This window comes from Oryx dammah, unplaced genomic scaffold, assembly GCF_014754425.2.
Source record: "Oryx dammah isolate SB20612 unplaced genomic scaffold, SCBI_Odam_1.1 HiC_scaffold_17, whole genome shotgun sequence".
Classification (NCBI taxonomy): Eukaryota; Metazoa; Chordata; class Mammalia; order Artiodactyla; family Bovidae; genus Oryx; species Oryx dammah.
In genome coordinates, this window is record NW_024070201.1 from 34,630,654 (window position 1) to 34,646,411 (window position 15,758).

The window sequence follows — 15,758 nt, forward strand, 5'->3', positions numbered from 1 at the left end:
TTCTGAATGTTGAGCTTTAAGCCAACTTTTCTACTCTCCTGTTTCACTTTCATCAAGAGGCTTTTTAGTTCCTCTTCACTTTCTGCCATAAGGGTGGTGTCATCTGCATATCTGAGGTTATTGATATTTCTCCCGGCAATCTTGATTCCAGCTTGTGCTTCTTCCAGCCCAGTGTTTCTCATGATGTAGTCTGTATGCAAGTTAAATAAGCAGGGTGACAATATACAGACTTGACATACTCCTTTTCCTATTTGGAACCAGTCTGTTGTTCCATGTCCAGTTCTAACTGTTGCTTCCTGACCTGCATATAGGTTTCTCAAGAGGCAGGTCAGGTGGTCTAGTATTCCCATCTCTTTGAGAATTTTCCACAGTTTATTGTGATCCACACAGTCAAAGGCTTTAGCATAGTCAGTAAAGCAGAAATAGATGTTTTTCTGGAACTCTCTTGCTTTTTCTGTGATCCAGTGGATGTTAGCAATTTGATCTCTAGTTCCTCTGCCTTTTCTAAAACCAGCTTAAATATGTGGAAGTTCATGGGTCACGTATTACGGATGCCTGGCTTGGAGAATTTTGAGCATTACTTTACTAGCATGTGAGATGAGTGCAATTGTGCAGTAGTTTGAGCATTCTTTGGCATTGCCTTTCTTTGGGATTGGAATGAAAACTGACCTTTTCCAGTCCTGTGGCCACTGCTGAGTTTTCCAAATTTGCTGGCATATTGAGTGCAGCACTCTCATAACATCATCTTTCAGGATTACCCTAGGAGCTTCCCTAGTGGCTCAGATGTAAAGAATCCACCGAGAATGCAGGAGACCTGGGCTTGATCCCTGGGTTGGGAAGATCCCCTGGAGGAAGGACCGTCTACCCTCTCCAGTACTCTCGGCTGGAGAATCCCATGGACAGAGGGGCCTGGTGGGCTACAGTCCACGGGGTCGCAAAGAGTCGGACACAACTGAGCAACTAACACTTAAACACCCTACCTAGGTTGATCATCACTTCCGATTCAGATGTCTGATACTTAACTTTTTATATAAATGTCTAACATCTCAACTTTAAGATGTATAAAACCATGTTTTTATGCTACCCTTTATATCTATTCATCAGTCTTCCCCTTCTTAATAAAATGGCCACTCTGTCCTTCCATTTGCTCACGCCAAAACTTTGGAGTCATTTTTGATTTCCCAAGAAAAAGATATTTCACATCTCACTCACATCTCACAGTTCCATTTCTGTCAACTTTACCTCAGAAATACATTTAGAATGTGACAGCTCTCCACTACCAGAGCTATACTCCTAGTCAACCACAAGAGTTAACAGCCATTGCCTGCTGGTCTTCCAACTTCTGCCTGTCCTTCTGTAGCCTGTCTTCAATAGGCAATCAAAATTATATTTTAAAAACAAATCACTAAATGCAGTGTGGTATCCTGGATTGTATCATGGAAGAGGAGAAATACATTTGGAAACATTGGTAAAATCTGAATAAAGTCTGCAGTTTAGGTAATAATAATGTAGTGAGTGTTAATGTCTTCCTTTTGACAAATTTAACATGGTTATATAAGAAGTTACTTAACCAGTTTCCTTTAATGTTGAATGAGAACTCTCTCTACTATTCTTGTAAATCTAAAATTGTTCCAAAATAAAAAAATTATTTTTAAAAATGAATATAAGCACAGAAAGCAAATGTAAAATGAGAGAAAATCAAAGCCAAAAAATGGTTGTTTGAAAAGATTAATCAAATTTATAAACCCTTAAGAATATTAAATCATGCCACTATTTTGTTTAATATCCTGTTTACCATCTCAGTGAAATTTAAATCTTAATTATGATTTCAGGGTGGCTCAGATGGTAAAGACCCAGGTTCGATCCCTGGGTTGGGAAGATCTCCTGGAGAAGGAAATGGCAACCCACTCCAGTATTCCTGCCTGGAGACTCCCAGGGACAGAGGAGCCTGGTAGGCTACAGTCCATGGGGTCGCAAAGAGTTGGACACGACTGAGTGACTTCACTTCACTTCACTTCACTTCACTTCACACGTTCTGAGCTCTCTGATGGCTTCCTACCCCTTTCTTTAAATGTGTGTGTGTGTTTTCTTTTCCTTTTTCTTTTTTAAACTGGAGTAGGGTTGCCATTTCCTCCTCCAGGGGATCTTCCCAACCGAGGGATCAAACCTGCATCACCTGGGGAATACCCTAAATAGTGTTTTTTTTTTTTTTTTTAATATATTTTATTTATTTGGCAGCACCAGATCTTAGTTGCAGCATATTGCATGTTTTTTAGTTGAGGCAAGCAGGATCTAGTTCCCTAGCAGGAAGTGAACCTACACCCCATGCATCCCTGCTTTGGAGCATGATGTCTTAGCCGCTGGACCACCGGGAAAGTCCCTTCTACCCCCTTTCTTCCTTTGTTCTAGTTGACCTGCAGGTATGCTTCCCAACTGGGACCTTTGTACTTGTTCCTTCTTCTTTTAATACTATTTCTCCAGATACTTGGTTAACTTATTTTTTCAGTTCCTTTGGGTCTGTGCTCTGATGTCTAATCAGAGAGCTCTTCACTCACCATCTAATTGGAAATAGCAACTCTCTATCATATCTATTCCCCATATTTTATATTGCTTTATTGAGATACAATTTATGGATCATAAAATTTATCCATTTAATGTGTACAATTCAATGATTATTTTAGCAGATGAATCAGTTCAGTTCAGTTCAGTCGCTCAGTTGTGTCCGACTCTTTGCAACCCCACGAATCGCAGCACGCCAGGCCTCCCTGCATCACCAACTGCCGGAGTTCACTCAAACTCACGTCCATCGAGTTGGTGATGCCATCCAACCATCTCATCCTCTGTCGTCCCCTTCACCTCCTCCCCCCAATCCCTCCAAGCATCAGGGTCTTTTCCAATGAGTTAACTCTTCACATGAGGTGGCCAAATATTGGGGTTTCAGCTTTAGCATCAGTCCTTCCAATGAACACCCAGGACTGATCTCCTTTAGGATGGACTGGTTGGACCTCCTTGCAGTCCGAGGGACTCTCAAGATAGAGTTGTATAATTGTCATTACAGTGGAGTTTTAGAACATAAGTTTTCATGTGCTACTTTCCACTCATTTCTCCCATTCCCATCCTCAGCCCGAGACAACTACTAATCTGGTTCCTATCTCAATAGATTTGCCTTTAATGGAGATTTCCTGTAAATGGAATCATACCCTGTGTAATCCTTTATATCTGATTTCTTTTACATATCATAGTGCTTTTTTTAAATTGGAGGATAATTGCTTTATAATGTTGTGTTAGTTTCTGCTGTACAACAGTGTCAATCAGCTGAAAGTGTACATGTATCCTCTTCCTCAGGAGCCTCCTTCCCCTTTCTATCCTACCCATCTAGGTCATCACGGAGCACTGAGCCAAACTCCCTGTGTTATACAGCAGCTTCCCACTAGCTAACTGTTTTATATCTACCATACTGTCTTAAGCTTTGTTTGTGTAATGTGTATCCATTGTTTTGTTTTGTTTTGTTTTATTGCTGAATCCTTCTGTTGTTTGGCTATACCATGTTTTATTTATCTAGTCACCCAGTAACTGACATTTTTAACTACTTTTTGCTTTTATTTTTTAAAACTGTTTAATTTTTGGCTGCTTTGCTTGGGCTTTCTCTAGTTGTGGTGAGTGGGGGCTACTGTCTAGTTCTGGTGCTTGGGCCTCTCACTGCAGTGGCTGCTCTTGTTCTGGGTACAGGATCGAAGCACATCGGCTTCAGTAGCTGTGGCACACTGGCTTAGTTGCTCTGCGGCATATGGAGTCTTCCTGGACCAGGCAGATGAACCCGTGTACCCTGCATTGGCAGGCAGATTCTTATCCACTGTACTACCAGGGAAGCCCCTATTTGCAGTTTTTGATTATTATGAATAATGCTGCTATAAACATTCATGTGTAAGTCTGTGTAGATGTATGTTTTAATTTCTCTTTAGGCAGGCTTATGGAAGAGATCAGGAAGTTGCAAAAGTTTTGATTCCTCCTGGTCTTAGTTTTCTAGGGATAAGATGTTAATTTAGTTCACTAAAATGAAGCTAAATGTTTTGAGGTAAGGAATAATGGTTTAGCTTCATACTCTAAGGGAAATAGGAAATAAAGCTGATCAAGGGCTTGTAAAAGGAATGTTAAGTGGCATGCAGATGCCTGCTGAAATCTAAGATAATTGGATCTTTAGGTTTGTGAGCTATTCTGTAGATGTAGATGCTGCCTGGTAGAAAAAGTAGAGAAGTCTCTGAGCTCGGAGAATAGATTTAGTCAGAATGAGAGTGTGTGGGCTGGAAGCAAAGAAGACTGTGATCAGAATATGATACTATTGTTAAGATTCTGATAGGGCATACAGTTTGAGGGTTGAAAATGTTGTGAATTTGCCACATGGACAGTTAACTGAGGCTTCTTTTAGGGTACAGGATAGAAAGTCAGATAAATGTCCAGAGCAAAAATAAGGCAGATAGTAGAGGAAATAACTACATGCCAGTAGCAAGGCAGATCAGTCAGTCATGGGCTAAGTCAGGCAACAGAAACTATAGTAGGTTTTTGAAAAGGGAAACTTAAAGAATTGTTAATTAATAAAAGGTAGTTATTTACTATAAGGGATAAAAGAGGGCTAAAGCAGGAGTTGCATATTAATGCCAAATCTGGCCATTAACCCAGTTTTGTAAATAAAGTTTTATTGGAACACAGCCATGCTCATTAATTTATATATTAGAAAGTGAAAGTGAAGTTGCTCAGTTGTGTCCGACTCTTTGCAACCCCATGGACTGAGGAGTCCATGGGATTTTCCAGGCAAGAATACTGGAGTGAGTTGCCATTTCCTTCTCCAGGAGATCTTTCCGACCCAGGGATTGAACCCAGGTCTCCCGTATTATAGGCAGATGTTTTACAGTCTGAGCCACCACAGCCTCAATTTATATATTACCTATGTCTGTTTTCATGCAGAGTTGAATTGTGACAGACTGTTTGGCCTACAAAACCTAAAACATTTGCTCTCAGGTCTTAAAACAGTGCCAGCCTTGCTCTAAGAGGTCCAGAAGTAACAGGTGCCAGATGCAATGAAGCAGTCATCAAGTACAGGTTGAGAAACAGTGGATAGTGAAGGAACTTTGAGGATTTATGATAGAGCCTCTTCCCCAACCCCAGGCTGAAATTCAGCCTCTTTGAAGTGGGTATGGCTGTGTTGCCTATGGCAAAGAAGCTTGTTAGTGCCTCAGATGGGAAGAGTGTGGCCTGAGGGTGCAGCTGGAGCTGATCTTTGAGGACCACTGGGCTTCCATACTGAATTTTAAAATGGAGGACTGGAACCCTGATGAAAATATCTTCCTGCTGCTCTTGCCTTTGAGTGTCCTTTCACTGCTCTCTAGTCATAACACCTAACATTGTGCTGGCTGGTAAGGATTGTTTATAAGGTCTAGTTCTAGAATTACAAAGTAGAGCAAAGGGTAGATTTGGAATTGGTGCACAATAAATTGATAACTGCCACATAAAAATGATGGAGAATAGTATAAGAGAATGACATGAGCCTCAGAGGTTTTTGCATGAAAGTGGAAGAATAAAAGAAAGCAGAAACACACGGAAGCCTTCAGGATCTGAGGACTGCAAGGTAATTAGGTATTTGAGAAAATGAGGCGGTTTCATTTAAGCATGCACACAAAGAGAACATTTGGTGTAGCCAAACCCCGAAGCTGGAAAATTTTAAATTTTTAAGGGATTGTACAGTACTGAGTTTCAGTCCTTTCTAGCAGTACTTGGCATTTAAGTTTGGCATAAATATTTTATGAATTAATTCATTATATAAAAATGTTTCTTAATGAGATATACTCTAAAACAATGATGGGGTAGTGGAGAAGGATTTTTAAATCATCCTCATCATGTAAATTATTTTATAATATATTTGTACATGTATAATAGTACTTTTGATTCACGGTAAAATGGACTGTGGTTGAATAGTAAGGAAGGATTGTGCTCACAAGTGTTTTCATCAGATAAAACTTAGAAAGTGAATGTTGTATAGATTTAAATGTTGCTGAAAAGTTGACTCACTTTTAGTAACTGTGATCTTTTAGTAACTTTTAGTAACTCTAATCTCATTAGAGATTGGCCACAAATTAATTGGTCTCTGTGTGGGGTTTTTTTTTTTTTTTTGGTCTCTGGTTTTTGATACCAAAATTTCGCAGGAGAGTGAGAACTGTTTTTAGTGTGGAAATTATTCCCAAATGAAAATTAAAAAGATGACTCAAGTTTTTTAATGATTTCAGAATTTGTTAGTAATTTATTGCTTTCACTTCTGATCCTAATGAGAAATTAAAAGGGATTTACATGTGAACAATTGTATCAAGCAAAGTGAAAATTAACCAGGCCTGCTTTTTCCTACTTCAAAGTAAAATATGTAATTGCCACTTCCCTGACAGTTCAGTGGTTAAGACTCAGTGCTTCCACTGCAAGGGTGTGGGATCCCTGGTGGGGGCAGGTGGTGAAAACAAAGTTAATTATGTAATTGAAAAGCTATCTTGTTTCTTTTCTTTTTCATCATAAAAACGTAAAGGATACCTGTTCTTAGGCACATCTAAAATGTTTGCTTTTTCCCTCATCCCTAAAATTGATCCTTAAAATTCCACATACTTATGTTTATTTTACTTTTTATTTTTAAAGAATCAGCACAGAGCAGTAGATCAAGTAATTAAAGCTGTAAGAAAAATTTGTGGTGCTTTAGATGGTGTGGAGACTCTTGCCATTACGGAGTCGGTAAAGAAGCTGAAGAGAGCAGTAAGTCTTCCAAGGAGTAGAAGTGCTGAAGTGAGTATTTTTAGCAGTTAGCATTTTATCACATGCAGATATGTACATAAGTGAGCGTCTGCCATTGAAACTGGGAGATTTCTGCTTCTGCTAGACAGAATGTTACCATTTTACCTCTAGCTTTTCCTTTCGAGCTGATTTGGTCACTTATTTGGTAAGGTGAGGGAATTTCCAAGAGGAGATGGACAGCCTTGAAGAACTTTGTGAGAGTTGACATTGAATAAATGGATATCCAGCTGAACTTTTTGTGTGTAGAGGAGAAACTCTGGCAAAAATGAGTTGGTCAAAGATTTTAAGTTAATACTGCCCTTGAAGGAGCTGGATATTAATAGCTAACATTTCTCCCTCTGGATGAAAATGTCCATGGTTGTCAATGGAGATGTTCTGCTTTGGAGTAAACCTCCTTCCTATTGGAAATACCCAGAAGTCTCAGTAATAGTGACTTAAATAGCCTCAGAAGCAACCAGATTAGGAGCCCTCACTTGATATCATACTGTTGCATTTAGTAAAAGTCCTCCGTGTGGTATTTTCCACGGGGATTTAATTAACTGTTCAGAGGGATGTTCATAGCTCTGATTGGAAGGATGAAAGAAGGATCACAAGACATGAGAAATTTCAAGAAAGGAAAAGTTATGTTGATGGTATGTTCTTCAACAAATGTCTGGGAAATAGCTCAATCCATTTATTGTCTCAAAGACCCTATCCATATGGTATACAGAAATATGAGTCTCTCGTGTTTTGTTAGTTTGTTCTTATTATGTGCTTGTCTTTTAGAAAGTAAAAAAACATCTGGAATCATTTGGAGGTGATAAAATGCCATGGTCCTAATGCTGTCTGAGGCTTCTATTCATTATATTCATTTGCTGGGTAAATGAGCAGAGAATAGGAGACAAACTCAGTTCAAATAATTATAAGAGCTTTTTTGAGACACTAAATGGTAATATTTCCAGTTTCTTTAAGGATATACTTACACTAATCGTAGAGCAAGTAATGAAAATAAAATACTGTATTAATATATTTACCACATTTGAGTTTCAAATATTAATTACCAAAAAATTGGTTTGATGAGGCAGATTTTGCTGAGTTTATTTTGCAGTACTTTTCATTTATTGCATGATTTTCTTGATATTGAAAGTATCTTTTTATTTGGTTTGGGGCATTCACTTTCTTTTTGCATTCTTTTTTATTGTTTTATTAATTCTTCAGACACTTGGGAAGTTTCTCCAGTGAAGGATTTCTTTGGTATAGAGTTTAATAAGTGTATTGAAATTAAAAGTAAACATTTTATATTCCATCACGGGTGATTTTCTGACTAATTTGTATGTGTGTAAGCAGGCGACTTCACTGTCTGGAGGAGGAGACATTAACAGGAGTTCAAGTAGGGGTATGTATTTAAGTTCCTTAAATTTTAGGAGTAATTATTGCTTTTGCAGAGAATTATATTAACAATTTCTTTAAATCTAGGCTCACTGAATCCTGAAAATCCTTTTCAAGTAAGCATGGACCAGTTAACTGCAGCAATTTATGATCTTCTCAGACTCCATGCAAATTCTGGTAGAGGTTCTGTAGATTGTGCCCAAAGTAACAGGAACATTAAGGAAGCATGGACTACAACAGAACAGCTCCAGTTTACAATTTTTGCTGCACATGGTATTCCAAGTAACTGGGTATCAAAGTAAGTAGCTATTTAGAAGAAGATGTGTACAACTTTACCTGGAGGCTAATATAACCTTGTAAAACATCAGTATCCACTGTTACCTTGGTCTTTAAATGGATACTCGATCCACCAAATACCTGTGTGTTTTTCCTAAGAATTACAGAGATGTTTGATGCTGTTAGTAAATATTACTATCACTCCCACTACATGCAGAAAAAGCAGGAAAATATGTTTAAATTAACAAGGGCAAATATTAATAAATTAGTTAATTTATGACTGCTGTTTCTGGTTTGCCTTTAGAACCAGGGTAGTGGGACTAGACTTTTTTAGCACATTTATTTTTCCTCTTTAGTAGTTTTTACAGTTTATTCTTGTTAGACTTTGAAGTCTACAAGGGCATATTTCTTTTGCTGAATTTTTAATATGTGGTTGTTTTTTTGTTTTTTTTTTGTCAATAACAAAAAGTTTGCCACCTTCAGCTTATCTGGAAATGACTAGTATAAACTGAAAAGTCCAAATTGAATATATTTAATGAAATAATTTTTATAATAGTTTAATGCTGTAAAATAAAGCCAAGTTGTTGCTGTTGTTCAGTTGCTAAGTCATCTCTGACTCTTTTCGACCGCATGGACTGCAGCATGTTAGGCTTCCTATCCTTCAGTATCTCCTGGAGTTTTCTTAGATTCATGTCCATTGAGTCAATGACACTATCTAACCATCTCATCCTCTGCTGCTCTCTTCTCCTTTTGCCTTCAGTCTTTGCCAACATCAGGGTTTTTTCCAGTGAGTCAGTTCTTTGCACCCGGTAGCCAAAATATTGGAGCTTCAGCTTCAACATCAGTCCTTCCAATGAATATTCAGGGTTAATTTCCTTTAGGATTGACTGGTTTGATCTCCTTGCTGTCCAAGGGACCCTCAAGAGTCTTCTCTGGCACCACAATTCAAAGGCATCAATTCTTCAGCACTTAGCCTTTATGGTCCAATTCTCACATCCATACATGACTACTACTGCTAACTACTACCAGCCTAGTTATGAGATACCAAATGTAAATTCTGCTTTAGAACATAAACTGAACATTAGATACTATATAATATAATGACTTGAAAGTGGTATATTAATTCATTCAGTAAATACTGAACACCATCTGTGGGCAGTGTTCTTAGTACTAGGGACTCAGCAGTTAAAAAGGCAGCAAAAAATCTTTGCCCTCTTGGAACTTGCATTTTGATGGGTACTATTGCTATCTTAAGGTATTTCATTCTTTTAAATAGTTACAGGGATAATATTATCCATATTCTTCATACAAAAAAATGTATATACACAAATTTAGGGACACTAATGAGAACAAATACTCAGCAGAAGACAATGCAGTGATAATTAAAATGAATGTTTTTTTCCCCCTGTGCTGTACAGCTTTTGGGATCTCAGTTCCCAGACCAGGGATTGAACCCAGGCAGTAGTAATGAAAGCCTGTATTTGAAACTACTAGGCCACCAGGGAACTCCCAATACAATGCTGATTTTAAAAGAGGTTGAAAAAAGCAATCAAATAGCTACGTGAACTAGTGAGATTAGATTTGAAATATATTTTGAATGATAAACAGATTGTATGAACAAAATGGACGAACAAAATGTTTAAGTTAGAATACTAGCAGTAAGTAAGTTAGAATACTAGTAGAATACAGTTTTATTCAACCCGAAACTCCCTACAAGATTGCCTGACTGTATATTACCCAGCTCAGTAATTGTGGCAGTTAGGGACTAAATCATTGCTTTCCATGAAAGATTACAGTAGCATCTGTCCCCATGGATGGTGCTGCTGCAGCTAAGTCGCGTCAGTTGTCCAGCTCTGTGCGACCCCACAGACGGCAGCCCACCAGGCTTCTCTGTCCCTGGGATTCTCCAGGCAAGAATACTGGAGTGGGTTGCCATTTCCTTCTCCACATGGATGGAACCCTCCTAATCAGGAAGATCAGCTCAGTGCAGCTCAGGCCCATGCACCATTAATATCATAAACTGACTTTACTTCAGTGGCTCACCAAAGGAAAATGGCACCTAGGGAACATAAATGCTTATATTGTTACTTTCTAGAATGAATATACCTAGAAATGAGGAATTATTCAGTGTCATTTAACTAAAATTTAATGCTGGTAACTAACTACTACCAAATTGAGATAAATTCTCCAGTTGGTATCAATATAGCTCCTTTAGACTGACACCTGGGAATATATGTTCCCTTCTGTATTCCCTCTGCTCTGCCTCTGTTTTTGTAGGATTTGCAATAGTTAAATTTTAGATGTTTTTCCCAAAATTCGCTGATACAGTAACCAAATTATTTCAGATAATAGTCACTTAGGGAAGAATGGCTAAGGATATATATATATATTTGGTTAGTTAACTCATTTGTGTTGTCAAATAAAAATTAAATTAAATGCTTTTATTTTCTCAGTTATGAAAAATATTACTTGGTATGTTCCCTGACTTACAATGGAAAGGATCTTTTTAAACCTATTCAATCAAAGAAGGTTGGCACCTACAAGAATTTCTTCTATCTTATTAAATGGGATGAACTGTAAGTGAGATTTTGGCTTTTTATTCTTTCAGTATGTCCTGTTCTTTACCTTTTTCCATATATGCTTCCAGCTTTCATTTTTAATTACAATTTCCATTAAAATTAATTAAATTCTTACTGATAACCTTAGATTCTTCTAGATACAATTTTATAGAATGGACTGAAGGTCTCATTCAAAATATGAAATACTCTTGAATATTCATATTGTTAAATTACAGAACCATGTCATCAATTCTTCCTAGCCTTTGTTGAGTTAAAGTCATGTGTAATTCTGGTGTTTTATAATATTGCTTTAGTTTAGTATTTATTCTGTAACAATGTATTTAGGAAGCCTGGTTCTTGGTTAACAGATTTTAAAAATTATCTTCAATCCATGTACAAGATGATATTTTGAACTTAATATTTTAAAAATATTATCTTTAAGGGAATGCTTTCATTATTTAGGCAGATAGGCAATTGCAAAACTTTATTCTGCATTTATTAAATAGTTTTCTATTTTTCTTTTTTTTAATTACAAAAGTAGCACATGTTTGTGAAAATAATATAAAAATGCATATAGGGTGAAAAATGTCATTTTACTTCCAGCACTTAACCATCTCATGACTCCTTGGAGTGACCACTCTTGACCTCATGTGTCCTTTCAGATCTTATTTTAAAAAAAGCACCAGTAAACATATATGTCTGTCTGTGCATGTATGTGCACACAAACATCTAGAGTCAGAAACACTCATGAACATTCATCTAGCTTTTCCTAAAAGAAATAAAGATGATGGTTATCTTGCCTAAAAATTGACATTGCAAGTCTTAAATAAAAGGATTAACAAATTTTTGAAGAGAGAAATGTTATATGTTTGAAATTTTAATGAAATTTATTTAAGATTTTTTTAGTATTTGTTAGCCAAGCTTGCTACTTACTTACATAAAGTTTACTCAGAATTAAAGATTATTTGAAGAATCAAATAAAATACCTAAAATTGTCAGTTTCATTTAAGGGTTAAACTTCATATTCAATCTAATTTGTTTTTTCTATTAATACATTTCCCCCCCATAGAATCATTTTTCCCATCCAGATATCACAATTGCCGTTAGAATCACTTCTTCACCTTACTCTTTTTGGAATTTTAAATCAGAGCAGTGGAAGTTCTCCTGATTCTAATAAGCAGAGAAAAGGGCCAGAAGCTTTGGGCAAAGTTTCTTTACCTCTTTTTGACTTTAAACGGTAAGTGTTACTGAGTTGTAATGGTGAGTTACTGTGAACACCCCTGCAGTATCAGTATTGGCTAGAGAATGGAATGGGGAAAACTGACATTCATGATGAGATAATGAGTTGTCACCATTTCCCAGTGTGATTAAAAGAGGTCATTTCAAAGATACAGAGAAAACCAAAGTTGTTCTGCTGTCATTTGAACATATCTATATGGGTTTTCAAAGGATTGTTCACTGCTCACTGTTCCAGAAAAAAAGCAGCAGCCAATTCATTCTTTTTTTTTTTTCAATTCATTCTTTAATTGTCATTTATGAAAAGCATTATATTATTGACATAATATTCATGGTCTTAGATGTTCCTTTGATTAAAACAACAAATCTCATTTTCCATCTTCTCATCCTTTCCCCATCCTCCTCCTTTTTGAGTGTACAGCTGCATATTATTCCCTTCTCTTTACCTGACTGATCTCCCCTTACTGTTATGGGCCCCTGGCCTTTAATGTTCAGAAGTCCCACATGTATGCAAAACTTGCTGATTGTTAGGGTAAAAGAAATTCCTTTTCAGCTTTGTGTCTACTAATAGCCTTTGGGATAGTATAATCTACCTGGCTTTTCAGCTGACTGTTTTGATTATGTTTTAAGTAATAATATGTTCCTTGAGACCATGAAGTGTCTTCTAAAATGAAAAGAAAAATCATTGACTAAGTTTGGGATGCTTGATATAGAACATGATAACATTTTGGAGAGTGATAATGGACATTATCATATTAGAGTATCTAAGTTCTGCAATCAAGCTCCTGTGTTTAATAATAATATTACTGTAATAACAAACACATAGCATGCACTCTATGCAAGCTATTAGTCTGAATGCTGTATACATAGCCTTAAATACCTCAGAACAACCCTATGAAGGTAGGTATTATTATCCCTTTTTACAGGGGGGAAATCAAAGTGGTTTGCCCTTGGGCACTTAGTTAATAAATGGTAGAACTGAGTTTGAATCTAGGGAATCTGGCCTGAGGGTCTGCATTCTCAACATTAACCTATATTGCTATTCTCAGATTTATTTGATTCCATGATACTTGTTTTGATTTAAAATCCGTCTTTGAAACCATTTTGGGAAATGAATTAATAATTGATCTATTTAACTTATAAGAGCTGCTGGAAGATCCACTGGAGAAGGGATAGGCTACCCACTCCAGTTTTCTTGGGCTTCCCCTGTGGCTCAGTTGGTAAAGAATCCGCCTGTAGTGCAGGAGGGAGACCTGGGCTTGATCCCGGGGTTGGGAAGATCCTCTGGAAAAAAGGAAAGGCTACCCACTCCAGTATTCTGGCCTGGAGAGTTCCATGGACTCTATACCCCATGGGGTCACAAAGAGTCGGACACAACTGAGTGACTTTCACTTCAACCTACAATAAAATGATTAAAAAATATTCTTTCCCCATGTACTTAAATATAGCATTTTTTCATATATATTTTTTTCTTTTGTCTCTCCCCCTATATTTGAGAAGGCCATATAAGATTTTTTAATTATATACCTTTCGTTGGGCTCCAGTTTTATTTGACACCTGACATAATTCTGAACTGACAAACACTAGAGAAGAGCAGTTAAAGAGATTGCTATTAATGACACATATTTAGAACTCTTTGCTAAATATAGTCCACAACTACTCTAAAACAGAATATTGGCCACATAAAGGAGGGGGATTGTGTTCTCAACTGTCTTTGATAAATAAGTGTCAGGTAATAGTTAATGTGAGAAAATTAAATATAATTGTGTCTATCAATTTTTATAAATGAGTCAGTTTTGAAAACCTTATGCACTTGAAAGCAACAAGCGTCTGCTTCATTTAAGGAGTATTATCACTTTTTGCCATTTTATTTGCTTATTAATAAGTGTTTTTATTGAATAAATGACCTTCTTTTAAGATTCAAAAGAGTAAAGGGAAGGGCAGTTGACTTTTATTAGACAGTTAAATAGTTTGCATGTATCCAGTGCTCAGCGGTTTAAAAGAATGAACTGATGTCATTAAGCTTGAGAGTTTGCCAAGGTGTGTAGTCAGTCTAGATAATGTTAGGATTTAACATTCAAAAAGTGCTCAGAAATTAAGAAGGAAGATGACTTTATATATAAATACATAGAGAGAAACTGTGTTAATGATTTAGTTGTGCTCGTGTGCTGTAGTATAATGATCAGAAATCTTGGTCTTCAAATTCTTTTAAAATTAATTATGTTTAAGCTACAACCTGCATACAGCCCGATGAAGTTGTTATAAGAGTCAAATGATTTACAGGCATTTCAGTCAACCTGAGCAACAAATGAGTTCTTAACTCATTTTTATTAAATGGAACCAAGCGTTTAACCTGCTGTTCATTTATAGTTGAATCTCAGGATTACCAAATAATTGGTGTGAGAAGGTTCTTTGTAGAAAAATTTCAGCTAATAGATGCAGAAAGAATGACAGAATATCAGAATTTTGCAATTTCCGTTGTTATTCAGTCACTCAGTTGTGTTCAACTCTCTGCGACCCTATGGACTGTAGCATGCCGGGCTTCCCTGTCCTTCGCCATCTCCTGGAGCTTGTTCAGACTCATGTCCATTGAGTCAGTGATGCCATCTAACCATCTCATACTCTGTCATCTCCTTCTCCTCCTGCCTTCAATCTTTGCCAGCATCAGGGTCTTTTCTAATTGAATTTGCTCTTCGCATGAGGTGGTCCAGAAGTACTGGAGCTTCAGCTTCAGAATTGGTCCTTCCAGTGAATATTCAGGCTTGATTTCCTTGCTGTCCAAGGGATTCTCAAGAGTCTTCTCCAACACTACAGTTTGAAGGCATCGATTCTTCGGAGCTCAACCTTTATGGTCCAACTCTCACATCCATACATGACTACTGGAAAAACCATAGCTTTGACTAGATGGACTTTTGCCGGCAAAGTAATATCTCTGCTTTTTAGTACACTGTTTAGGTTTGTTATAGGTTTTCTTCCAAGGAGCAAGTGTCTTTTAAAAAATTTCGTGGCTGCAGTCACCATCTGCAGTGATTCTGGAGCCCAAGAAAATACAGTCTGTCACTGTTTGCATTGTTTGCCCATCTTCTTGCCATAAAGTGTTGGGAGTGGATGCCATGATCTTAGTTTTTGAATGTTGAGTTTTAAGCCAGCTTTTTCACTCTCCTCTTTCACCTTCATCAAGAGGCTCTTCAGTTCGTCTTCACTTTTTGCCATAAGGGTGGTGTCGTCTGCATATCTGAGGTTACAATCCCTACTGAAATAATAAATTTAGGCCAGGAAATCTCAGTCTTTGCACTGTTGACATTTTGAGCCAGATGATTCTTTGCTGTGGGAGAATGTCCTGTGCATTGTAGGATTTTTGGCAGCACCTTTGACATCTGCCCACTAAATGCCAGTGGTACTCCCTAGTTGCCAACCAGAAAGTCTCGAGACATTGCCAAATATCTAGTGGAATCAAAAGTATTCTTGGTTGACACTGATTTAAGTCAGTTCAGT

General features: G+C 37.2%; 1 protein-coding gene across 1 annotated transcript in view; it reads left to right on the forward strand.

Annotated features, from left to right (window-relative positions):
• The window catches only part of PIK3C2A (phosphatidylinositol-4-phosphate 3-kinase catalytic subunit type 2 alpha), a 108,241-nt gene that overhangs the window by 61,282 nt on the left and 31,201 nt on the right, over positions 1-15,758 (forward strand). The window contains exons 9-13 of the mRNA XM_040258259.1: positions 6,673-6,816; positions 8,152-8,200; positions 8,281-8,491; positions 10,923-11,045; positions 12,097-12,264. Of these exons, the coding sequence (XP_040114193.1) occupies positions 6,673-6,816; positions 8,152-8,200; positions 8,281-8,491; positions 10,923-11,045; positions 12,097-12,264 (695 nt within the window). The remainder of the gene's footprint in view (positions 1-6,672; positions 6,817-8,151; positions 8,201-8,280; positions 8,492-10,922; positions 11,046-12,096; positions 12,265-15,758) is intronic.